Source organism: Gymnoscopelus braueri (assembly GCF_963280865.1).
Source record: "Gymnoscopelus braueri genome assembly, chromosome: 8".
Taxonomy (NCBI): Eukaryota; Metazoa; Chordata; class Actinopteri; order Myctophiformes; family Myctophidae; genus Gymnoscopelus; species Gymnoscopelus braueri.
In genome coordinates, this window is record NC_137609.1 from 28656094 (window position 1) to 28683344 (window position 27251).

General features: G+C 42.1%; 1 protein-coding gene across 1 annotated transcript in view; it reads right to left on the reverse strand.

Annotated features, from left to right (window-relative positions):
- Positions 1 to 24087, reverse strand: part of fgf11b (fibroblast growth factor 11b) — a gene marked incomplete at both ends in the record, with an annotated part of 47893 nt that extends 23806 nt beyond the window's left edge. Inside the window, 2 exons of the mRNA XM_080435408.1 lie at positions 6305 to 6415; positions 23898 to 24087. Coding sequence (XP_080291534.1) covers positions 6305 to 6415; positions 23898 to 24087 — 301 coding nt within the window. The remainder of the gene's footprint in view (positions 1 to 6304; positions 6416 to 23897) is intronic.
- Between the last annotated feature and the right edge of the window lie 3164 nt (positions 24088 to 27251).

The window sequence follows — 27251 nt, forward strand, 5'->3', positions numbered from 1 at the left end:
AGGAGTATACAGAGTTGAACACTAATCATGCCACACCAACAGTAGTCTAAGACACTGGAACTAATATGATTATTTGGACATGGACTCTTGTAAAGTGGGTTTAATTCATTTATTCATGCATTCCTATTTTGTTCAAGGACTGTGTGTGGGAAGTCTATAGACACACATAGCAAAACCAGTGCCTGTTTTACACATTTGAAAGCTTGACTGTGGTGACTGAAGCAACTATGGTGGGTTATTAACTGTAATTAATATATTAGTTAATGTGTGATAATTATGTATGTAGGGCTATGTTTCGGCTGTTTTTTGTCAATCTGGTAACCCATTCGGTTAAAAAAAAGGGGGGGGGGGAAATAATTCCTTTGTTTTTGCCTCTGGGGGCACCACCTCCTTTTTTTGTGTAGAAACCATCTAACCTAACCTGACTCCGCCAGATGGGGGCAGTATTGACTTCACTGGTTCAGAATACAGCTTCCATCTGGGATCGCTCAGAGAGTGAGGCTACTCCGCACAGCGGCGTGTGCGAACCAATCAGCGGCTGCTAGGGGCGGGATCTTTGTGAGACCGGATGTGACGCCATCAAGAAGCACTTATTGCGTTGTAGTTCTTTCATGATTCATCATGGTTGAATAGCATACAAAAGAACTACTGCTGACGCAGCTACTATACGTCATGTAGACACGTGACGTCAATATCATTGGTTGATAGACGGTGATAGACAGACGGTCCAGAGGCGAAGCGTCATGAGGGCCAATGGGGCCATGGTCCGGTCAGTAAAAACCCTGCCTGCCCAGTCTGCTCAAACTGCAAGACAAGATTCCTCGATTCGCCAGAAGAAAAAAAAAATCAACATAACAACATTAGCAGCCCCTCACCCTCTTCTGTTGTAGCCAACCACAGCAAGTCGCCTTTGTGTTCAAATGGCCCTCTTTTGCAATCGGCCGAATTGTAAATGAGGACCATTTGAAAACCGGTTTGGTGCGCAGAACGCATGGATGCATATTTATAGCAGAAAGAGCTTCACATTTAGGGTACAATACCTCCCGTTTTTCAGTTCCAACAATTTTTTTTTATTATTTTTTTTTACTTTTTCCACACAGAACCAGGATATAACATGCATACAAACTGGCTCAATAGTGCCCCGTGCCAAACAGGACAATGTGGTATTGCAGGTGAAAGTGCTTTATAAGCCAGAGAGAAGTTAGTTGGAATGAGTATATCTGAGGCTTGATTTAGGCTCAAACCTTTTGAAAAACGTTTGAGGGAGATAAACAATATGATATTAAATATTATTATTATTTTTAAAATTCATGGTGTAGATCCTTTAAAATAAAAAATTCTCTATTAGCTGTGAAGGGTCTACTCTTCTTTCATGTGTATCAGTCATGATTGTTTTGCCATCAAACAATATCAAGCAAAAATATATTTCTGGCCCGGTCAACATTAGAATCCACGTACGCTACGCCAGTGAGACGGTCCCATCCAATCACCTGCCAAGTAGCTTGAAAAAAAGGGCCCGCCCGTCATCAATTGTGCTACCGAAGTCTCCAGATGGAAGTAGCCTGTGAAACAAATGTGACGCAAGCTTCTTCCATCTGGCGGAGTCAAGTTACATCTAACCTGTATCTGCCCTAATGTTTTTTATGTAGGCAGGACCAAGCGCTGCCCACGTGACCCCTTGAACATAAATATGCTATCCGCACTAATAACACTACCCCATAGCCAGACACTTCAGTCAATGTCACAATAGCAATGACACTCTCCTACAGATTACAGGTATAGACCATATCAACATATCACAAGAGGTGGTGATCGCCTCAGGAGACTGAACCAGAGGGAAACCTTCTGGATTCATTCCCTTTACTAGTTGATTTAACTTTTGTTATTACTCCTTGTTTATTTGTTAATATTTGTTATAATAAATTGGTTTCTATATTTGGGTAATACTTGATGTTTAGATGATATGAGCTCAGGTCCTATAGTCCTTTTCCTCTGGGCTGTCACATAACACGTGCAGCGTTAAAGTTGTTCATCGATTGACTGTGCCTATGTAATTACCATCTATCAATAGGTACCCACGTGCACTTGGACACTTATTAATTGCCTAATTGCATAGCTATTCTCACGTGTCTGTATATTCGTTTTGCCCTGATGAAGCTCTTCCGAAGTCGAAACATGTTGGCAGTTGCCTTTTAATAAATAAAGGCTTTTCCTCCTTTTTCCTCCTGAGTGCCCGGGTCGTCTGTTGTTTTTTTCTCATTAAGTAATGAGTTATACATTTTGCATGCAACTTCAAAGCATTAAAGTTGGGATGATAGCAAATATGTCTCTAATTACAATTTGATGGTGGGGCTATCCTTTCAGTTAGCCTGTATTTGGACTAAATGGTGTGCAAGATTTTTTTGTTTTGTTTCTTCTCAATTTACCCCCTTTTTGTGCCAATGAATCCTCCTCACACATCTCTGTGGTTTGCCACAGCTGTTGTACTCTACTGGCTCACCTGCCAGTGAGGATCCCGCACCGGGAGGACGTAGCCAGTGGTGGAAAGTAACTAAGTACATTTACTCAAGTACTGTACTTAAGTAAGTTACTAGTTACTTTGCAGATATAAATTATTATATTATAAAACATACATTAACCACTTAAGCCCTATTTTATACATAGGCTATTTGAAAATAGCCGCTCTACAAGCTCACAACGTGTCGCATCGAGCTTGTACAGTAGATCTTCTATTTTCAAACATTTTATACTTTTACTTTTGGTACTTTAAGTATATTTTCATGCCAAAACTTTTGTACTTTTACTCAAGTAACATTTTGACTCACTCAGAGATCATTAAAAAAAAACGGCGTCCGTCCGCCCCAACTATAGGATTTTTAGAAAAACACTTTTCAACAGGCCATAGCTCCAAAATGGCCAATCGCAGAATGTTATTGTTCCAGTGGATACACGGATCCCTCCCCCAACCGTCGGAGACTTTTTTAAAAAATGTTTGTACACAACGTGGCTTCCACAGCGTTTCAAAGATCATCTATTTAAGGTAATAAACGCTGGCAAGGGGATAAAAAAACTATGTTTAATATCTTGACGAGTAATGTGTTCAAGGACTGTAATTACGCCTTTGGCAGGCAAGTGTTGGATTTGAAAGGACATGTATACGTCCTTGGCAGGCAATGTGTTAACATTACCCCAGGTGCTTGTTTCCATTGTGGTCCTTTTTACTTAATTAATCAGTAATACATGCGATACAGACATTACAACATATACATATACAAAACATAATGGAGTAAAGCTCAGTTGAATCATAAGGTATATTTACAGATGAAGTATAGGGGAGGGGTTGGGGGTCAGAGGGTTCTACTGTCAAGGAGCTTAAGGAGTTCAACTATGTTCACTATTTTGCTGGTAACCGAACCATTTCCCAATGACAGACTCTAGGCTACGTGTCCTCTTTCTGTTGCTAAATTGGTCGCATCTTTCTATCATAGTCGCCAGTAAAATCCTCAGCCATCCATTTGTAACTGAGAGTATACAAATGTAAGCAAATGGACCCAAATGGGTGTGTAAAATGCAGTGGTGTAAAGTAAAATAGTACATTTACTCAAGTACTGTACTTAAGTACAATTTTGAGGTACTTTTACTTTACTGGAGTATCTCCAATTGTCTATACCTTGTCTTCTACTCCACTACATCTCAGAGGCAAATATTGTACTTTTACTCCACTACAATTATTTGAAAACTTTAGTTACTAGTTACTTTGCAGATATACATTATTACATTATAAAACATACATTAACCACTTTAGCCCTATTTTATACCTACGCTATTTGAAAATAGCAGATCTACAAGCTCACATGCGACGCGTTGTTAGACATGTTAGTACTTTTACTTTAAGTACATTTAAGTACATTTTGATACCAATACTTTTGTACTTTTACTCAAGTAAATTTTGAATTCCAGACTCCTACTTGTAACAGAGTACTACATTGAAGTATTGATACTTTTACTCAAGTAAAACATTTGAGTACTTTTTCCACCACTGGTAAAATGGGAAAAAATAAATAACAGAGCACCGCCACACACATACCTCGCACAATACCTTCTCTCTCTTACACAGACAGGCACACATGCACGCAGGCATGCATGCACATGCATCTTCATTCATATTGCATTTTGTATCTCTCTCTATCTCTCATTCATATCAGACATGCTTCCTTCCTCCTGCCACTGAAAATAGTATATGCCTATATAATACATGTACTGTATAGGCTGCGTGAATGAGTCCATGCACGTGCATGTGTATTTGATGGACAGGTAGTGAGTGATTTATGACCCCTTTGACAGGTTGACAGGCCATGATTGAATTATGACCATGGGGCATAACCGTCCACTACCCCTCACCTTCCTCCTCTAACTTCCTCAACCCACAGACCACCACTGCGGTAGCAACAGCGAGCTCCCACCCCAGGGGCATTGTAATTGGCTAGATAGTCGTATAGATCCCTTAAGACAGATGGACAGATGCCTCATTTGGCTAGTTCTGGTCGATAGCCTTGCGGGACACGTATGCCATAGCCGGGAGGGACAATTGCTCTGTGATTTGCAAAAACAGACATTGTTGTCGTTGACAATTTTTTTGGGGGGGGGGGGGAATTGAGGTCCTTGGCCTGCTGGGAGCGTGCACAAGAAATATGAAGCTGATCGGCCGAGTGGTATAGGCCAAATGAGCTGCAGACACGTGCAGACGAATCTCCTGTCGGAGATTGTCAGCCCACTAGATCTGTCAATATGATTCATTTTACTACCTCTTGTTAACATGTTTAATGATAAGAATGTTGTTTAAAGGTGTGGCCATGTTGTGCGTTTCATTGAATATGACTGATCATATTCAACTTCTTTTTATGGATTGACAAAAAAATCCATTGTGGTCATTTGTTATCTGAGGATGCTGTCTGAGGACACTTGAATCTTGCACAGTGGGTGGATGATTCTGGAACATGATGTAATTTACAAGACTGACATATCTTAAGCAGCAGGGATCTGTTGTGAGGTATGCGTTACAAGTATTGTTTTTCTTCAGTTATTCTATTATGTGTCGGGGTAATGGAAGTGGATAGCTTCCTTACACATTGTAGGGTCCATTCCTCCACCCTGTCTCTCTCTCTCTCTCTCTGTGTGTGTGTGTGTGTGTGTGTGTGTGTGTGTGTGTGTGTGTGTGTGTGTGTGTGTGTGTGTGTGTGTGTGTGTGTGTGTGTGTGTGTGTGTGTGTGTGTGTGTGTGTGTGTGTGTGTGTGTGTGTGTTTGTGCGCGCGCGCGTGCTAGTGTGCCATTAAGCCATTAACTCAAACTTTTCACAAAGAATAAGTTAAACAATACAAGAACACCAGCTTTTACATTTAGAAAAATTACATTTAGAAAAGGTTGTTCTAGCAGATCAGGGACACTGTACAGTATTTCATCTTTTCCTTACTTGCTGGGGCCGGAGAACAGTTGCTCACAGGCTACTAATCAATGATGTAGATTCCCTATAGCGTCCCTATTCTGTGGCAAGCATTTGGCAAAAATAGAAGATCTACAAGCTCACAACATTGTGAGCTCGTCGATCTGCTATTTTCTGCAAAGATATTTGGTGTAGCGGGAAAAAAGGCAGAGGAGTAGTAAAGACCCCTGGGGGAATCCAGTCAATGAAGTAAGTGGTTAAGGACAGCACTATGAAGGAGTCTCATGAGTTCAAAGGTCGCTGGACGACTCATATTTTAATTTATGTTCATCCTACTATGAATGCATGAAATCTCTGTAATGTCCGTGTGTACAACTGTACGTATCTCGAGAACAGTCCGACTGACCGACTTCAAACTTCGACAGTAACCTAGAGGGAGCCAGGAATCGAACAGGGAACATTCCAACACCCAAGTGGCTTCTGTCCCGAGCCACTGCCGCCCAGATAGAGAGAGACCCAATTCCCTATAGACACAACATGCTCTCAGGTGCTGTGATACACACGCCAAGTTGCACACGCCACGTCAGACGGTGCTCGAGTTAATGCGTGATTTAGCGGGAAACAGCCATACACACACACACACACAGATTCCGTGCATTTATAGATACCGATAATGTTTTCGACCATTAAAGAGCCCCCGCTCTCTTAATAGTTTATAGGGGAAACACTGGATCCGAAACATTTTTTTATTAGTTATTACTTGTGCAGATGGCACCAGTAGAGCAATATATATACAGCGATGCCTACATGGACAGTATGCTTTCATATAAATAAGCTCAAGCAACTCGAAGCACACACACTTACAGAAGGAGCTGCCTTCGTCCTTTGTGCCGTCCATGGTGCCATCTGGCTTCATCTGCAGGTAGTATCCATATGAACTGTACAGCCTGGTGACAATACCTTTCAGCTGCGGATCTGTGGGGCAATGGGCAAAACGGTGCTTTATTAGACAGGTGCTGAGCACAAAGGCTCAGAAAAGTATTGTAATGGTATTCACAGAGCTGCAAATCCTGTTGTGGATTTGCGTTTGTTTGGTATAAGTGGGTAAGATCCACAATGAATAACAGCCATGTAGGGCCTGGCGTTCAATTGCCAGCAATTATAATGCCATTCCTGCTATGGACTTAGCACTCTTCATATAATGCCAACTATAGTTTACCTGCTGTGACTGTCCTTGTGTTTCAATCTCAGATTGGGTTTGAGTTGATATAGCAAATTACAAAGAGTAATACTAGTCAACACATACAGTAGACTAGCATGTCTACTACAATATTGATCGTCATATGCTGTCTGTTATTCAGCATAATTTTATTTTTGGATATTCAGCTGTCTGATGGCATTGGTAAAGGTAAAGGTTTTAAAATGCGTCAAACTTGTTTCACATCATTGGGCAGTGCAGGGTTTAGCCTATAGGGTTGTCGCTAAACGGACATTGCGATCTTTATAAACTTCACCAATAGAACAAACAAAATGATCAACTACAATGCAACTTTGAAGAGTTGGTATTTCAATCTGGCCTTGGCTTGCGCCAGAGTAATACATTCCTGCGAATGAGTAATGCATTCCTGCGAATGAGTAATGCATTCCTGCGAATGAGTAATGCATCCTGCGAATGACTATCCGTACATTTATGAGCTGGAGGCACAGCTTGTGCCCCATTGACTAGCTCCAGTGCATAGCCTTCCTGGACACATATCCCATAGCCTGGGGGGGCAAATGCTATGCGATGATTAAATATTTTCATATAGTTTCTAGGCCTGACCTCTAGTAGTCGAATAGTCGACTAATTAGTCGAGGGGTGTCTGAGTCGACTGCCAATCTCTTAGTCAAATTATTAAAAAAAAATAAAAAAAAAAGAGATTGGCCTAGTTTGTTATATTAATTAACTAATAGTTTGCCAAAAATAGGATATACATCATGATTTATTGGGAGAAACCAATAGTATATGTTAAATCAGACACTAAGCACCCACCCCTACAGCCCAAATGGAATGTTCCTCTATTGCATAACATATTTTTGCATGATTTGACTGAGAGATTGGCAGTCGAATCAGACTGAATCGACTGCCAATCTCAGTCGAATCATGCAAAAAGAATGCATTAGTCGACTGCCAGTCGACTATTTGCAATTAGTCGCCAATCAGATTCGACTATACAAATCCTTAGTCGGGGACAGGCCTAATAGTTTCATATAGTCACAAAAGATATAGTTGCTGTTGACAAAAAATAATAATATATATACAGGAATTGAGGTCCTTGGCCTGCTGGTAGCTTGCACAAAAAATAACCAGGTGATTGCCCCTGATCTATCGAATGTTGCATGATCGTGGAGTCTGACAGCTGAATATCCACTTCCCACTTCCCTTGTAGTTTGTAGCCAGATTTGGGCAATGATTGTCTTTTTTAAATCAGGCTCTCATTTGTATGGCTTGTATGGCTGTAAGTTGCTATTCTCACTATTCATATCTCTGCTGTCGGGCAGAAATCAGCTAACTCCTAAATGTGATTTTTTTTTAAGAAATAAAAAAGACAAAAATTGAGGTTTTGTTCATCGATATTGACATTGATAAGAACAGCTGAATGGAGCTCCAAGCTCACAATGAGGTTGGAGGTCAAAAGGGGGTGGAGCCTGGAGTCAGCAAAACCAGCTGACTCCACCCCCTTTGGTGGAGTCAGCTGGTTTAGCAGACAGTTTAGGATCCAATGGAGTTAGCTGGTTTTGTCAGATGCGCTTTTCAATACTTTTCATTGGTTCAATATTTTTTTAACAACACACAGATGTAAAGGGTGTTCCATAGCACTGATTTGTGGAAAACAAATGGAGTTAGCTGGTTTCTGCCCGACAGCAACGAATGCAGTACAGGCGCCATTATCTACTCTGTATATATTGTTGACTGGCTCAACTTGAGCAAACATATACCTTATGTCAACCCCACTTATTTTTTAGCAAACAGTTTGGGTCATTGGAGGACGAAGTCAAGTTAGAGAGCTCTAGTCTAGCCCCAACTTTCTGAAATATACATAAGCAACGGGGCAGTAGAAGAGAAGAGGGAGGATGAATAGAAAGGTTGAATGTTTCATGAGACCCGTCCCTGTAGCCTACGTTTGTGCTCATTTAAGCAACATAATCAGAATCCTTTAGTGGCTGTGTGGTCAGTTGCCAGGTTCCCCAGCCCTCAATTGCGTGATGTTCTGGCGATCTTAAGTTCAGTAAGTTGTCTCCTGGGCCGAGTCTCTCCTCCCCAGGCCAGGCACCTTCAGTGGCAAAGACAAGGCAAACTCTGCAGATACCCTGCCTCTTAACTTGGCTTCTCAGTCACTTTCACTTAGAGAAAACAGCCCAGTTGGACCCAGCGGACTTCCATGCAGCTTTAATGAGGAGGATGAAACATGGATGAAGGAACAGTTTATGGAAAGAGACTCTGGAGGGTTGAGGATCATTTGGGAACTCCCCTCCCTATAAAATGCAACCTATGCCCTTGCTCTCCCACGCACACGTGCATATGCGCACGCACACACACACACGCACACACGCACGCACGCACGCACGCACGCACGCACGCACGCACGCACGCACGCACGCACGCACGCACGCACGCACAGAGCGAGCTAGGGCACTGCGGAATCTGCTTGTCTTCAATCTCACACTGATGCTATAGAGCCAAAGAGGACTGTGAGTGGTGAGTGACTGAGCGACTGACTGAGAGAGAGAGAGAGAGAGAGAGAGAGAGAGAGGGGGGGGGGGGCAGAGAGGCAGACAGGGAGAATGTGGTGTGAAGGATTATTTCCCCATAGGATGAGTGCCAAGGTCAAGTTATCAGTAAAATTGCCACAGCTTCCCATATAGTTACAAGCATAGTTGCGTCTACAACGGCTCCGTCATGTCCGTTCTTTCACCGCCCCCCCCCCCCCCCCACACACACACACACACACACACTTCACACACATACTCTCCTTCTGTCTTGGTCTCCATCCTTTAATGCAGCTTGCCAAACACCTCCTTCCTCCATTTCACTTTACCACTCCATCCCTCTTTCTCAATTCGCGCTGTCTTTCTCTCTTTAGCCCTGTTTCATATCCTGTGAGTTATGTGTGCTTTCATCCTACCTAATAACATCATACATCACCCAATCAGGGCAGGGAAGCCGTTCATTACTTGCCCCCACAGACACAAGAGAGAGGCGAGAAGCCGAAAGACAGAGAAAAAGAAAGAAGGAAGGATTGGAGGATATGGGGAAGAGGAGTGAGATGACACTGTGTCATTAAGAGTGACAACTGCATATAAGCAGTGCATTTAGGCTTACTTATTAGAAAGCCTGCGCAGTATGGGGGGTAAGCGACAATCCCAAGCTTGACGTCAGGGGCACTAAAAGTGATGTTTCACTTAGTGTGACCCAACTTATATTACACCAACACACCAATGACTTTTAAACTCATATCAGAAGGTTAAAGTCTCTGATATGACTCATAACATTAAAGATTAATATTAAGCTTAATAATAGGCTGAATAATGAAACAGAAGGTCTGGACAACGAGAGGGATGGGCTTGAAGTATGAGCAGTAATGTGAAACAATGAGTTACATTTGAGCAGTAATATGATTACTATCACTATTAGTATACTATACATTTTGTAATTACTGTAACTATTAGTATTACTATTAGGTCTACTATTAGTATTGCTATTACTAATCTCTTAGTATGCAATAATATGCAATAATATCTTTTATATTACCTTAGTTCAAAATGTTTACTGGTTGGCCCTTCTAATGACTAGCAAACTAATTACCTTTACATAGACTATGAATATGTGAATGTACGTATCTGTGTGTGTGTGTGTGTGTGTGTGTGTGTGTGTGTGTGTGGGTGTGTGTGTGTGTGTGTGTGTGTGTGTGTGTGTGGGGGTATATATATATATATATATATTTATACAATTTACATTTTTAAACCCTATGTACTGTGATAATGACGTCAGTTGCCAAACAGCAGACAAAATAGTGCATAAACACAACACTGACTTGCCGTGTCCCTCGGCTCAAGGTCACAACATCACATGAATGTATTACATTACGGTGCGCCCATGTATTCTGTCAACACTATGTCTCTCTGTGCCTGGGACGCACATATGCTATGCTGCTCTGACTGATGTTGCAGTGTGGCATTAGAGACAAACACATTCTACACGTTGCAAGAGACTTGTCACACTGTAACCAGAGTCACTGGGTTATGCTCATCATAATCACAGGACAAAATGGACACATAAACATTTGATACACCCACATACAGTTTGACACACACACACACACACACACACACACACACACACACACACACACACACACACACACACACACACACACACACACAGTTTTTTGACACATAGTAACACAGCTGGGGTGAAGCATGACGATTATCTGTGTTGTTAGCAGAGGTCAAAGCCCAAAGACAGGATGGGATTCATTCAAGACATATCCAGGTCTATACCAAGTTGTGTGATTCAAATGGGCCATATACAATTGGAACAGTATAATGCATGCCCTGATGTTTGTGAAACATGCCTGCCACCAAAGTCCATGTGACCCACTGTGATTGAACAAAAGTGATAATGTGTGGTCACGTCACACAAGGTGACACGATAGAAGTTTCATCTCAGGCGTGTGTGTGTGTGTGTGTGTGTGTGTGTGTGTGTGTGTGTGTGTGTGTGTGTGTGTGTGTGTGTGTGTGTGTGTGTGAGGTATTACGCCTAATCTATACTGTGTGAGTGAAGCCGTGGATCATGGCTCATAGCTCTGTCTGTACTATTGGGCCTGTGAGCCATGAGCCACGGCTTGGCTCACACAGTATAAATTAGGCTTTTAGTCAGGGGAATTAAGTGGTTTGTGCTGATGTCATAATAACTATGCTCAACTTTGCGGTGTGTGACTATGTAACATCCAATTCTTTGCCAAATTGTATGCTGATTCTTCAGATGTCCTTTGAGTCAACTGGCAACAATTTAGGGGCCATTTTGTTTTATCAAGTCCTCACTTCAGGTTCTTTTGGGCACCACCCCCCCTTGTGGGATGTCTTAGGATCAACCAAGGGACATTTGCACCAAATGTTATGCTGTTATGCGATTCGTTAGGTGTCTCGTGAGTCAGCTGCCAACAGTTTAGGCGGCTGTTGTCCTGGTTGTTAGGGGACATAGGAAACATGCTGATCCAGTTCATTAGAGTGTGCATCAAATATAAGAGACAGACAGACTGCATCCCTCCCTGTCCGTTATTTATGTCAGCACACAGGTGTTTGAATTACTGTTTAACAAGCTGGTCACTGGCCAATAGTACTCTGAAACCATTTGAGTCACTGCACAAACAATAGTCTCACTTGGTCAGGTCCAGCGTCTTATGTCATCATTTCCAGTGACGGAGGGTCTGAATCTCAAGTCTGGGTTTTGCCAAAGAAAAAGTCAGTTAAGCCTCTGATTGACTAGTCTATTTTCTTTTCTTTTTGCTTTGACATTATTTTAACACCTTGGCCAGGGACTAAAGATGACAAATAGCCTATTGGCCAATCAGGGGGGAAAAACATAACCATATAAGGAGCTCCAAATTCAGCTACGCCCAAATATGGAGTGTTGTTTATTCTCACTGTGTCGTCATGGCATCAGGCGCAAACAAATCAGTCAGTTCCATATATGAGCACAAAAGGGGGCATGCCCATATATGAGCATATACTGATGACCTCAGTGATCTTCATAAATGGGCATAAAAGGGACATGGACTGACAGATACAGAGATCTCCATATGTGGTCATATTGGTCGGATCGGCGGTGCAAGTGTGACATAGGTGTGAGGGCTGTACACTAGTTAAATAAAAATCACACCTAGTGTGATGACCACTGTGACCACACCGCCCACTTCACAGTGATGGAAGTTCACTTAAAGATAAGTAATATTATGGACCAACCATTGTACACCCCTAACTTAAAAAAAACATAAATGTGTTTTTTTTAAGTGCATAGTCCTATTTATAGGGCTATGCACATGTGTCATGTTTCACTAGCCAATCACAGTCCTGAATAGACTGTGATTGGCCAATCACGGTGCAGGGTTAGGGGGGTACACTGGTGGCCAATCACAGCGCAGGGTTGGGGGGGTGCAATGTCCAAACCTCACATATAGGGGCGGTTTCAGTGCCCAAAAATGGGCATAATAATAGCAATGATATTATCATTTGAAGTTCCTTTGTTACTGCAGCCACACTAGATCGAACTGACTTAATACCTAACTTAGAATCAAATTCCCCCAAAATTGTCACACCTCTATCCCTCACCCCCTGGGCTTAGTCAATAAACATGCTGCTACAAATCCCTCTGAACTCAGGGGAAAATGTACAGTATTTGCAAGAAAATCTTCATATACAACGGTAAACAAACTAGAAAAATAAATATTAGTACGTTTAGTGCTAGAATGGGATGGTAGTGAATAATGTGTATTCTGTAGTTCAGTGTTTATGCAAGGGGTTGCAAGGGTAAAGATTTATGCGGGGGGCAGTGAGTTTGTTTACATCCTATTTCATTTCCTACTTCACTAATGCGCCATAATGGACTAGAGTCCGCTGTGATCAAAGGCATCTGGGGAAAGAATATGGGGTTTAGCCTCCGAAAAACACACAATGTGCACTTATTGTATAATATCCGTTATGTCCCTGGCTCTCAACGTAGGGACCCATTTGTACACTGTATTAATTTAACACTGAGGATAACACAGAGGACACCCATTTTGATACTTTGATACCCCAATCTATAGTGTTAATTTAACGCTGAGGATTTTACCATGCAGGATTGAGGTCCCAGAGATAAAAAAGGAGAAGAGAGAAAACGTATCAGATGGGGGCCCGTGGCGTAACACATATCACACCTGGGGTCCTTGAAATTAAAAAGGTTGAGAACCAGTGAATTATATGATCTCAGTGAATGCAGTTCACACACACACACACACACAAACACACACACACACACACACACACACACACACACACACACACACACACACACACACACACACACACACACACACACACACACACACACACAACACACACACACACACACACACACACACACACACACACACACACACACACACACACACACACACACACGAAGGACACTTAAAAATCCCTTGTAGCAATTTAATTGCTCTGCAAACCAAGCAGTGGTAGAGGTTTATCTGTAATCTGTGTGGTGTATACCCAGCTCGACGTTGCTTATCGTTATGCTAATGTATTTTGTATCTGGCATGATTTGTTAGTCTTTAGCTCAATGTGAGCTGTTCTGTGCGTTGCCGTTCCCCCTCTAGCCGAGGTCCTCTTGATTAGGTTGGAGGTAATTACTGGGGGGGTTTGCTTGACTGAGCAGCCAAGGGCATTTCTCATATTGCTCTGACTGAAGCCAGACCAAACTACAGGGGTTTTCCTCTGCTTTTATTTTAAGGACTCCCTGTCTCTCTCCCCTCCCTTCAACATCACTCTCCCTTTCAACTCCTCTCTACCCTCTATTTTCCACCAGTTTGCAAGATTCTCCCTCTCTTTCTCTGTGTGTGTGCTTGTGCTTGTGCATGTGCGTGTGCGTGTGCGCGCGCGTGTGTGTGTGTGTGTGTGTGTGTGTGTGTGTGTGTGTGTGTCAGTGTGCGTGTGTGTGTGTGCGCGCATGTGTGTGCGTGCGCGAGAGAGAAAGCATTCTGTCTCCAGTGTAGTGTTTGATTCCGCTTCTAATAAAATGAGAACAGGGTTCTTTCTCTTTTTTCCTCTCAAAACTGGGCCATACGCTCTGGAGTGCTGCTAGTAATTATCAACCTTATGAAAAGCTATAAAGGGGTGGGGGTGGGGGGCTAATCATTAAAGCCAGTTAACAATATTGGGGCATGGCTGAGGAGGAATGACATAAATATAAACGACGTCCAGAAGTAGTGGGGTAAAAAGGATGGAGACAAGGCAAGAGCGAGAGAAAAGGAGAATGAAAGAGATAGAGGAGAGGTCAGGGAAGGAGACAGGAAAGGGTAGGTTGCAAATGAGGATGTATCAGTAAGCATGGAAACTGCAGAACATGAGGAGAGGAGAGGAGAGGAAGTGGCATAAGCATAATTGAGGCTTTGTATGACCTCCTCATTCGCAGATTAAACAACACCTTCTTAATTTCAATTAAGGGCCTCTCTGTCTCAGGCAGCTCCACATGATACCCACAGCAGAGAACGTAGACGAGCCAGAGTTATTACTGCCAATTAACACTGCTGACAAGGACGTGTCAAACACACGCCATGTGAAATAGGACAGCACGCTGGTTCCCTGTCACACATTAAATATTCACACATTTAATATGTGCTCCATTGACATTTGGACAGATACACCACCCGTGACATTTTTGAACAGAGCCATCCTGCAGAGTGTAGGAGATTCATCATGACGCACAGCTTTGTGCCGCTTTCCCAAAACGTGTTATTGATGTGATGTCTTTGCTTCCTTCCATGCTTATTACTTGGTTTACAGTGACATGGCAATACAAGAAGTAGGACGGTAAAGAAGACTTATGCCCAATTCATACATGCTGTGGGCTTTTTTCAGCCGCGGACACCATCGTACGACTAAGTACAATGAGCGCAGTTCAGCGGGGGTGCTATGCATGCATCTCTCTCTCTCTCTCTCTCTCTCTCGCTCTCTCTCTCTCTCTCTCTCTCTCTCTCTCTCTCTCTCTCTCTCTCTCTCTCTCACACTCACTCACTCACTCACTCACTCACTCACTCACTCACTCACTCACATACATACACACACACACACTTTGTATGATCCTGATAAAACAGCTCACCCATTGTCTTTCCCATGAACCCTTCAGTTAATGCAGAAATAGGCCGGTGAATCTGCATGCCCACTCAGGTCTAGACCCGACTTCATTGCGTGACGATCACATACTGTAGTAATTAGTAAACAAACAACTAATCTAAGCTGCATGATTAATGATGCACAACTAATCTTCAGAACTTGAACTTGATCTGATTGATGTTGAAACACTTTGAGTCATTACATGCTCCTCAGAGGAAGTGTTTTTCTGGCACTAGCAATGCTGCAGTAGGGATTCATGAATTGGGATACTATTGGTGGAGGGATTCTTGTGCACATTTCAATCAAACCCTTATTGAGATAAAGCTTAGGTGACAGAAAATCTATATTAACTAGAAAGGCACACTCAGTAGAGTGCAAATCTCTGATGGGAGGCATGCCTTACCTCCATCTGTGTGTGTGTGTGTGTGTGTGTGTGTGTGTGTGTGTGTGTGTGTGTGTGTGTGTGTGTGTGTGTGTGTGTGTGTGTGTGTGTGTGTGTGTGTGTGTGTGTGTGTGTGTGTGTGTGTGTGTGTGTGTGTGTGTGTGGGGGGGTGTGGGTGTGGGTGGGTGTGGGTGTGGGTGTGGGTGGGTGTGGGTGGGTGTGGGTGGGTGGGTGTGTCGGTGGGAGTGTGTGTGTGTGTGTGGGGGGGGGGGGATAAGTAACACAAACTAAAGGTGTAGTAAAATAATCATCCAAATGAATAGTTCAAAGGAATTCATTAAATGCAGGCTATGTAACTAAAGTGTACAATTCAAGGACTAACTTTACCTTAATATAGTAGTGCTATAATAGCACAAAATAATGCATGTTTATGAATGTCCCAGATGACAATAAAACACTGGACCATAAAACAAGTGAACTCTCTTTTCACTTGTTTGAAAGTCATGAAACTGTATGAAACTTTTATTTCATGCAGTGAATTTTTGTTAGATTTTCAATAACAAAAAAAGATTGTCATAATATCAACAAATCAAATTGGTGGACAACTAGTGCCAGTGTTACACCATAATTGGTGAACTAGTTACACAATTGACCCCACCGGTTGCTGTTTTCATCGTCAAGATTGATCTGCTACAGTGCATGTAAAATTTAAACCAGCCTGTTTACCCAACATACATGAAACAAAAACATTTGGTAGGTCACCAATTCCGGCGTAAACAGCAACCAACACAAAAATGTAAACTTGTACTTGTAAGGCTGTAATGTGAAATGTAACTTGTCGAGTTGTAACTGGCCCACGTCCTTCATGAGGGGAACTGCTGTAAGAACTTGGCACCATGCCATAAATTGACATAAACATATTTGTAATTACACTGGTCTCTACTGTCTTCATACACAGCTAATTGTCAAGCCTCAGACAAACACACTCAATATCTACGCTTCTTTGCTTAGTTGACAGACAGCTTCAAACAAATACAAACATTCAGATGCACACTCACCCATGCACATATTATGTGCACACATTGCCCACAAATGCATACACGTCCACACGCACTTATGCATATGGAAATCATTGTCACAATTGCAAAGCATAAAAATGCACACATGTTGTAATACACAAATAATATGCCTATAGAAACACATAAATCAGCATAACTGGTAACAAGAAGCAGTGTCAGTTAATTAAACTAGACCATACCCGGTGAAGTGCGCAGGCGAAAGTAGTTGCAAACGTGGGGTTATTGCACGTCCTGTCACGCGTCCCGTCGCGACGCTTCCCCCCTCCACCCCGCGCGTCCCGTCCCGACACTGTACACAGGTGGATAAACTACGGCAACATTGACCTTGACCATTGACTTTGGGCGCAGAATGCTGTTACAAAGCCGTTCATGGTATGTTGGCACTGAACCTATGAAGTTTCATTCAAATCAGAGCAATCAGAGTAATTTTGTATTTATAGGAACAATTACCTTGACCTTTGACATTGACCTTGCGTGGAATTCTGAAACGTATGTTTGACTTTGCAAATTGGAGTACGCAAAATCTATTAATTGGAATAGGAGTCAATTATATGAAATAACCTTTTTATTATACAGTACAATTATAGCAGACATTGTATAGAACTAAGGTTCACAATCACATTTTACCCACCTGGGAATAGGCCCTTACACAGGTATTCATATGAAACACATGATCTATTAAATAATCGTGTCCACATGGATTTGCACACACCGTGGAACCGTACCATATTGTAAAATGTAAACTTTAAGAGAAGAGCTTACTTTACATTTTCCAAACATCCTTTGTATAGGTCACAGTAACACAGATGAATAGAATTAGCATATGGACATGCATATGCATTTTAAGACCTCTTCGTGGTCCTCGCCCTTTATGCTTTGTTTTACGATGAACAGTGAAAATAGCCAAACTGCAAGCTCACACTGCTATGCGTTTATTTTCACTATTTTTGTACATTTTGATATTCTTTTTCACCTATTTTGACATGCCCAAAATAGGGTCTCCAGGTTGAAAGTGGTTAAGAACAGTTATGTCTCTATTCATGCTCTTACCCCAAACCTACTAACCTTACATCTCCAGACTTTCCACCGCGGAGGAAAGCCTGGTATTCGTTCCAAACTGGCGCGTGTGATCCGGTTTAGAAAAAAGGAAAAATCGCGTTCCGGTGGTGGCGCATTGTTTTTGATCCCCACATAATGTGAATCAATTAGTTTAGTCTCGCTAGTCGCGCCACAAGTTAGAATACCAAACGATTATTATACAACAACAAAAAAACGAAACAAAACCATTTTTAAACTAGGGGAATCATTTTGGAGGTGCACAGCACTGGAGGTTCCGGTCGTGGGTTCCGGCCACCTGATGACGTAAAGTTATTTCCGCTCCGACCGGATCAGAAACCCGAAAATTATGGTATTGATGCCAGGCTACGAACCTACAAGTCCTCACTCTCTCTATCTCTCACTATCCCCCATTCTTATCATTATCTCTGAGGGTGTCCTCTATCTTCGCTCTGTCTTTCTCTTGTTAGAGGTTAAAGTCAATCTGTCCTTGTCAGGTTTAATCAAAGTATCCACAGATTCAATTTAGCAGCCATGTGTGGGAGGCTAAGGTGGCATTCTGTCATTTGTTATCTTTAGGGCAAGAGAAAACTAAAGGATTTTCCTAGTGCATACTTTCTGCCCTTTGCGCACATGGACACACACAAGGGCACATGGACAGGGGTGAAAACATAATCTCTGCCTCCCAGCCTTAAGATAAATCTGAGATAAAGATTGATTAGTGTAACGACAGCATCAAGTACAACATGACATCTGAGCAATAACAAGCTATACGATCCATTTCCAGTGATCCAGCTGTTCATCCAGCTGTTCTTTTGAATTTGATCAATTCATTAAATGTTTGCATCAGTGATACTGAAACTGCTTATCCTGTGAAGCCACCATTAGAAACTTTATAAATCAGCTTTGTTTTGCAGTACAGTAGTATACATGTTGGCTCAAGGTACCATGGTGGGAAAAAAAAGTCAATCGGTGCAGACATCCAGCTAATGCATCACATATGTATTGTGTCATCAGGCATTGCTTTAAACCGGTATAAGCAATAAAATGTCACGTTACTTTAATAGTTTATAGGTCAAATGATCTTTCTACAATTAAAAGGAAAACATTTAAGTCTGAGGGGAATTCCTATCTTCCTATCTCATCTTCTGTCTCAAACAGTCTGATTCACAGTTTGTTTCACTCCCTGTCCACCTTCCCTTTTTATCTGCACACCTATCTCTCCCCTCCTCAGTTACTCCATTTTTGATTACTTCTTTATCTATCTCCACCCGCATCTTCCCCATCCACCCCTGGCTTCTGACACACTTTCTTCTTACATCTTTAATATCTTTAAGGCTATCTTTTTTTGCCTCTGCTTACTAGCCCCCCACCCCCCTCTCTCTCCCTCTTTCGGTCTGACCCCTGTCGCTGTCAGTAAAGTTCGGATGAGAAGCTACCTAACACTGCATTGTCTGATCAGGTGTTGTCGAGTAAGCGAGTTTGTGGCCCTGATCTCTTGCGGTCAGCTTAATGCTATCCTCTACTGGATGTCTCCTTGTAACCCTGTCTGCTGCTTGCCAAAAGGGGCCCCAGATTTGTGACCCAACAGTCGATCGGCCCGTTGGATTCTTACTCCTACACCATGCTACAGCCCACTCCATGCCAGAAGATGTCTCATCATGTCTGGGACTTCACCGTCTCTTGTCAATAAGCGAACGGATGAAATGCCCTGCAGCAAGTGCCGTCATTTAATTTGATTCAAAATGTTCTGCGGTTACAGAAGCCGTCGAGTGGAGTCTGTAGTGTTATTACCTGTCAAATTTGTATTTTTATGATTGCATGCCTGTTGTAGTATAATGATAATAATGTGTGGGTGAAGCTGTTCTTTGTTATTAGAGAGCGGTAGTGAATGAGATACACAGAGGCAAGCAAGGGTCACTGTTCAATATCCTACACCTTTCAAGTCAGCTTCCACCTTGAACAATCTAAGAGGGTGATTATTGATTAATCAGTATACATTAATGAGCTGAATTGATCTCAAAAGGGGGAGGCACTGCAGATTACTGATAGAGACAGAGTGCTTTTATCAGGGAAACCAGGCAGCCATCTTAAAAATGACCACACAGGGGGAGAGGAGGAGGAATGTAGACTGGAAGAGGATGAGGAAGAGGTAGATAATGATGAGGAAGGTTGACTCAGTTTGACATGGGCTCTGCAGGCATGCACGCACGCACACACGCACAGTCGCACACACACGTGCACACACACACACACACACACACACACACACACACACACACACACACACACACACACACACACACACACACACACACACACGCACGCACCCAAACACTCACACAACTTCAATACAAGAGTATTGAATTATCACTACACATTCTTACAAACACCAAAAGCATGTCATTCAAAGGTCAAAATGAAGGAGGTGTGACGTATTACCTCAAACGTTTGTACTCCGCCATCGAGTCTTTAACACAACATCAGAACATCTGACACAACTTTTAAACAACTATTTTGGAGATCTCAAGTAGTAAACATTAAATGGCTAATGTGAGGAATTTTATAACACATGTCAAGTTTCATTTAGCCAATAGTTATGTTACCTATAGATTCAGTATAGGTGAGGAGGTGACTCTAGGGGGGGTGCTTTGCTTTCATTTCTTCACCATTTTCTGAAAATGCAGTATTGATTGAAAGCATGACACACTGTATGAATATGATGAAGTTCCTATCTGGGATGGTTTTGAAACATTGCGAAGGAATAATCATAATCATAGTCATAACAATGATCAAAAGTATCCTATTATAAATGCACAAAATCTTTGTCCGTCTGTGTGTGAGCGTGTGCGTGTGTCTGTAGTTCACATATCTCTAGAACTGTCCGAGCGACCAACTTCAATCAGAGACAGAAAATGGCTCGGTTTCGTGGCCGTGAATAGAACATTAGCCCAACAACAAATGGGTAATGCTGAGCCCATATAGAAGAGCAAGGAGACCACATGGAACCATGCAGTTGTGTCAGTTGTATTATATCAACATAGGAGGTAGTCGTGGCCCACAGGAGGAATACTTTTCATTACCTGATGCGGTTTTACCTGTGCAACACTACATGGTTTTTACCTTTCCTTGCAGCACAAACTGGCCTAGTGAACTGCACCTTAAGAATACTGAACACTGCACTGCTGCTATTTTTATTTTTATTTTTTGTTCCAGTTTCTTCGTTTAAGGCCATTACACTTACATAATCTGTTACTGGTATGTGTCCAGCTTCCACTTTGATAGGCTCTAGCAACCTGACAGCATCCATGTGGAATGCTGTCAGGTAGATTTTTTTAAATAATGTTTCACACACAAACAAAGTTATGGTTTGCTGCTTTAACAATGTCTTTTGGTAGCAGACAGCTCTATCTGAGTAATAGATTGAATTAGCTCAATATTGGTAAGGTTAATTATCATAAAGCAAATAGCTGTCGAATATTTTAGAATAAAATGATGAAATAAATCAAAATGTGCCATAATGTTTTAATTTCTCATAATATGCACAAGTAACAAATAAACAGCAACTAAAAGCCATGTTAGCAGCCCCTAGAGGATGTGCTGCTTCATACATCCAACAGGACCAAATTTGTTTGAACCGACCTACATTGCCATCCTTAGAGCCACACTCACACTAGTGAAATTACTAAAAAAAAAAAGAACATTTTAAATTATTATTATTGTGTGTGTGTTTAACCCTGTGTTGTGGGGGGTTGCATAAATATTGACTGAGGATTAACACTAACACATTGTAAATGACAGCAAAAGCGAGTGAAATCAAATAAAGTGCCATAATTGTGATTGAATGTAGTCATTGATATTTATTTTATTTTTATTTATTTATTTTCATTTCAAATGAAAGTAGTGGATCAGAGCTACAGGGTTTGATATCACACTTATTGACCCGACACTTTTGGAACGATACAGCAGAAGTATGGTTTTCCTGAAGATTGAAGGTCTGAGATATCAGGCTTCAAAGTTTGGATTTTCATGCTTTCTTAGCTCAGTGTACATTGAAATTGGACTACATTGGGGAAAAAATCCATGCGTTGTATTTATATTTATATTTATTTATGACACATTGATAACCCTAACTTGATATTATGCAATATTTCATATTTACACACAATTTCAGTTACAGTAGGTCTTTTAGGTCGACTTTTATTCATAGATGTCTTTGAGCTCTCATGTACAAGTGTGTGGCCGCGGGATGACCATCTATGAGCAATACAATGAGCCATCTAATATGAGCCAGGTGAAAGGCAGCTCTTAAAGGTTAGCGTGAACAAGGCCAGAGGACAAGACAACACCAACCCCAAGGTGCTCAGGGTGCACGCGGGCAGCTGCATTCCAGCACCTTTTCAACCTCTCCCTGAGGCCACATTTGGTGCCCCCCAACAGTGGTTCTCAACCTGTGGGTCGGGACTCCTAGGGGGGTCCCCACATGATTCGGGGGTGGGGGTGTATCACAGACCCGTCACATGACAGTGAAGTGACAATTTAAGGACTTTTAAGACCTTATTGATACCTAAAAGAATAAATAAGAAAGAATGAAACGAAAAAAGACCATCACTGCATCAAAAGTAATCAACAAACTATAGTATAAACATTGTCAAACGTTGGCCAAGTTGTCAAATAATATAAGAAAGAGGCAAACATTTTGAAATGCGAGGCGTTGTGAGCTTGTAGATCTGCTATTTTCACAATATTTATCTGTGGAACCGAGTCAAACAACTCCTATTCCAAGTTCTTATCAGGGTGGGGGTGCCCTAGAAGGGATGACCCAGCGGTCTCAATAACGATACAGGCCAGTTGTTTAAACGTCACACGTCATAAAGATCTTTGAGAGAATGGTGCTGCAGCACCTCAAACCCTGGTGAGTGAGTCAATTTACAATTTACAATTTAGGCATAATTTAGCAGACAATTTTATACAGAGCGACTTACAAAGTGCAAGATCGGAGTAAATGGTTACATGGGAGTGCAAAGAAAAACAATGCAGTGCTTAAAAGAAACTTGAATACTAGGATAGTACATGGGGTGCCTGTTTGCATAGTTAGTGCAATAAGCACTACATGAGCCACAAGATCCTGAGTTTGAGTTCACATTGCACACAATTCGTTATAAAATTGTGTGCAAACTTAATATTTTGCCCTGAGGGTGGTGCTAGAGGAAAGGTCATGGGGGTCACTCAAACGGTTAGGAATAGGTTTCGTCCACCGGGAACACGAATGCACGAGAAGTGCATCATACACCGTGTTACGGTATGACTGTCCTCCATCAAGAGCAACTACGCATAATTAACACTCCACACAAAACAAGTGAACGTGTCTATCAGGATTGAACTAGCAAGGCAAGGCACAGGTTCTCTAGCGCTGTTCCTCAGCATAGCTGTCAACCCAAGTGATGCTGTTAGCTTGTCTAGCCTTCAGGCTGCTACAGACATACAACTTTGCAAAACAGACTCTGCTTGGTAGGCAGTTTAGTTATTCAGGCATATTACTTTGGCTTCCAAGCTTGGGAATCTCCTGGTCCTGCCGAAAAAGCAGCTGGATTACATTGGTGCATATACAGTACACACACACACACACGCACACACACACACACACACACACACACACACACACACACACACACACACACACACACACACACACACACACACACACACACACACACACACACACACACACACACACACAGTATGATCAAAACATTAAACCGTAATTGGTGTTTTTTTCAATAGTTGAATATCTAAAGTTTATTTCTGGAATTATTTGGTTATTTTGAGTGTATTCAAAAAGTTGCAAATCTTGGAAAATTCCTCTTGTTTATATATATACATTTACAAACCACATATCATTTATCGTGAATAAATTCCATGAAATCCAGATCATCATGTCTGGTGACAGAAAACCCCATAGAGAAGGAACGGAAAGTAAAGTCCAGGTTAGAGAGTGAGTAAATGGTCCATAGCTGCTACTGACCTGGTCTTTTCTCGTTCCGTTTTCGACCCCCACATAGCCGTACTTTAGATATCAGAACAAGGATCTGTTTCTGACACAGGGACTTGTTGCTTTTAGGACAGGGCTTGCGCTTGTTTGCTACCGGTCGGTTGGCTTGGTCTTCCTTGACGGCACGTTTCTGTCTGATGAGAGAGCTGGCAAGAGCTGCCATCTTCCCCCCCCTCTCACCTTTGGGAGGGGGGTGTCTTCTTTCTCAACAACCCCTCTTCTGGTAGGGTTGTTACTATCCTCAAGCAAGGTGGGATGAGGGGTTCTGGAGGAGACCCCCCCCGGGGGAGCTGGGGAGGTAAGCGGCTCTACAAATACTAGTTTAGTTTCAAGCTTCCCGAGGCAAGGGGACAATTGTGTAAAATGCGAGTCCACCTACAATCCTATGAAAAACCTCTACTCTGACAAGAAAAGAAAATGTGTCACCAATATCAAAAGATCTCGCAGTTAAAAGTGCTGAGTGCAGTGGTCACATTTTCTGTAAAAAAAATGTATTCTGTGACTAAACTACTACTAAAAAAAGAACGTATGGACTTTAACCTGCTTCCCGGCTCATCTTGTCCACACATTGAAAATATACCTAACAAAAAAAAACGAGTTCACAATACTGCAAAAGTAACAAAATTCCTAAATAGAGAGATTATACTCTTTTACATATAAAAATAACACCTCGTCCAATGAAAAGTGGCATCATCGTGATGCTATGAAACGCATAAAAATGCGAGAGCAGCCAAGCTGGCTGTCACCGTCTGTGTAGTCCACGGAGGTCCAACTTTGCCCCCCATTTAAATGTGCATGCAGGGAACAATAATAAAATGAGATTCTGAGCAGTAATCCAGCAGATTTAGATCCAGAGGTAGTAGAACTGCGCGTGGGACACGGACACACACGCACACGGCAGACGGTCTTGCAGGAATGAAGACGGGAACTGTGCAGAGGGATGGACAGAGAGATCTCTCCTCTACCTCCGATGGCATGCTCTCTATCCCACAGCCCTCACCAACCCACAAGCTCCCTCCCTCCCTCCCTCCTCCCATCCAAAGTCAGCGAGTGAGTGTGAGAGTATGTGTGCGTGAATTCCAGCAGCCACCATCAGTAGGGGTGACATTCATGAAAGAGAGAGAGAGAGAGAGAGAAAAGAGATAGAGAGAGTGAGAGTGAGGGGAGGGGGAGGGAAGGATGTGTGGGAATTGAGCTTGACTGGAAACAAGGGGGGGGGGGGTGTACAGGCAGCAGCCACTTCTCCGAAGTAACGCTCAGAGAAGCTACAATTTCTATGTTGTACATTCACCCATCCATCTGACTGCCCTGCTGAAGCAGAGAGATAGCACAACGGGGCGAGGGGGGGGGGGGGGGGAGGAGTGAGAGAAGAGAGAAAGTGAGAGAGAGAAGAGTGCTTAAGGTGCAGATTGTGACAGTTCTCTGTCTCTTCAGGAGGAACAGCAAGACTGTTGGCTATTTCACTGGCACACACGCACACACACACACACACACGCACACGCACACGCACACGCACACACGCACACACACACACACACACACACACACACACACACACACACACACACAACACAACACAACACCTTTTGTACCATGGTAGAGAATTGAAAATGTAATTTTGTCTGTACCCAGGAGTTTTCACACGTGTACAGTATCATCACTAATGCTGCATTTTATTTTGTTTCTTCATTCTATCCATTTTGCTCTGTCAGTCTTTCCCGATGCTCCAGTGTCTAACGTCACGGACACAGGCTACATTAACTCTGACAGAAACATGAGCTACAAAATGAGCCACCCCTACATCGCACAAGGTTAAAACTAATGTAATAACAAAAACTAGATTTGGGAGAAAAAAAATAGTTCTGAAATAAAAATTAAAACGATGCTTTACAAAAACAACTCAGGTTTTCTTTGATATCACTTCACACATTTAATCACAGCCCTTCACAGAGGTTTTCAGTTCACGTTACTTCCTCTAGGCTTGATCTGGAGTCCAACCCCATACAATCAACGTGACTGTGACGTAGCCACGTAATTTGGTGACGCATTTATTTAATAAAAATAGGAATGGAATGACAGGTTGAAAGTAATGGCTATCCTCCTCTGAAGCAGTTTACTACTACTAAAGAAGAAGTCCAGTTCTCAAGTTCAACTCATAGAGATGCAGGAAGAGATAGGTCTATCCAAAGGAAAATTATATAATTTGTCTGAAACAATGACATATTAATCCAGCTTGTTTGTTTCTATTAGTTTCTAAATGATGTTTGTATTGAACTGACGCTAATTCTCAAGTGCCACGTGTCCAATCTGAGGAATAGTGCCTGTTTCTATTTCATTCAGAAGAGCATTTGTCTAGTCAAACTAACCATATATACAGTACTATGATCAAGATTAGATTGGTTCCAAGTTATTTGCTGCTAAATTAGAGACTTAAATGAACAGATAATTGCTATCATGTCATTCTTTAGCTTGAATCAGTTGTGCAACTGAGCAGAAAAATCCTCTTAGTAATTCTCCTGCCGTACCTTGGAGACTCCACCCCGATAAATCAACTTTTCTGAGGGCTGATCAATCCCATTTTATTTGGCATGGCACCTCTTTTACAAGGCAATTGCCAAGGAAACCAGCAGTGGAAGCAACTTGAAAATGCAAGGTCAATTTAAATTATTTCTAACAAGGCCCAGCAAGGTCACTGTCAGTCAGGCCTTGATTGACAGGTGACAGCAGATGTTTGGCTTCCACAGGGGGGCGAGAAGGAGACGGTAAAGACAGCAGAGACAATGCTTTTAGCATTGACAAGGAAACAGAATATGTTTTCCCCTTTACAGGATCAGTTTCTCTGCTCTATCTATTATTCTTAGCCATCCACTCATGTTCCTTACTATAGAATATCAATCTTATGAATGCAGCCTGGTCGCCAGAGAAAGTGTTGTACTGTACGTTTCTGCAAAGCACAAAAAGCGTTGAAACTGGACGTTTTTGAATCCCCAAAAATGTTGCCCGTGACCGTATATATAGATGCAGACCTAGGTTAACTGGTTTGACTCACTCACTTACAATTTGCTACATGTCACCCCCCTAAGCTCTCTCCTTGTTTTCTGTCTCTCTCCATTGTACTATCAATAGAGGCAACACTGCAAATTTTCCGACCAAGTTGTTGTTTATTAACTGATGAAAACAAATCAGGACTCTTTGTGGTGAGATTATTACCTTTGCAGAGGCCAGCACTTTATGAAGTACGATAAGTTGAGTCTCAAAAGCCAAACACATTTTCCTCATCTGTGTAAAACCAGAACATGACATATTTGTTTTGTTAGTTTAGCTGAC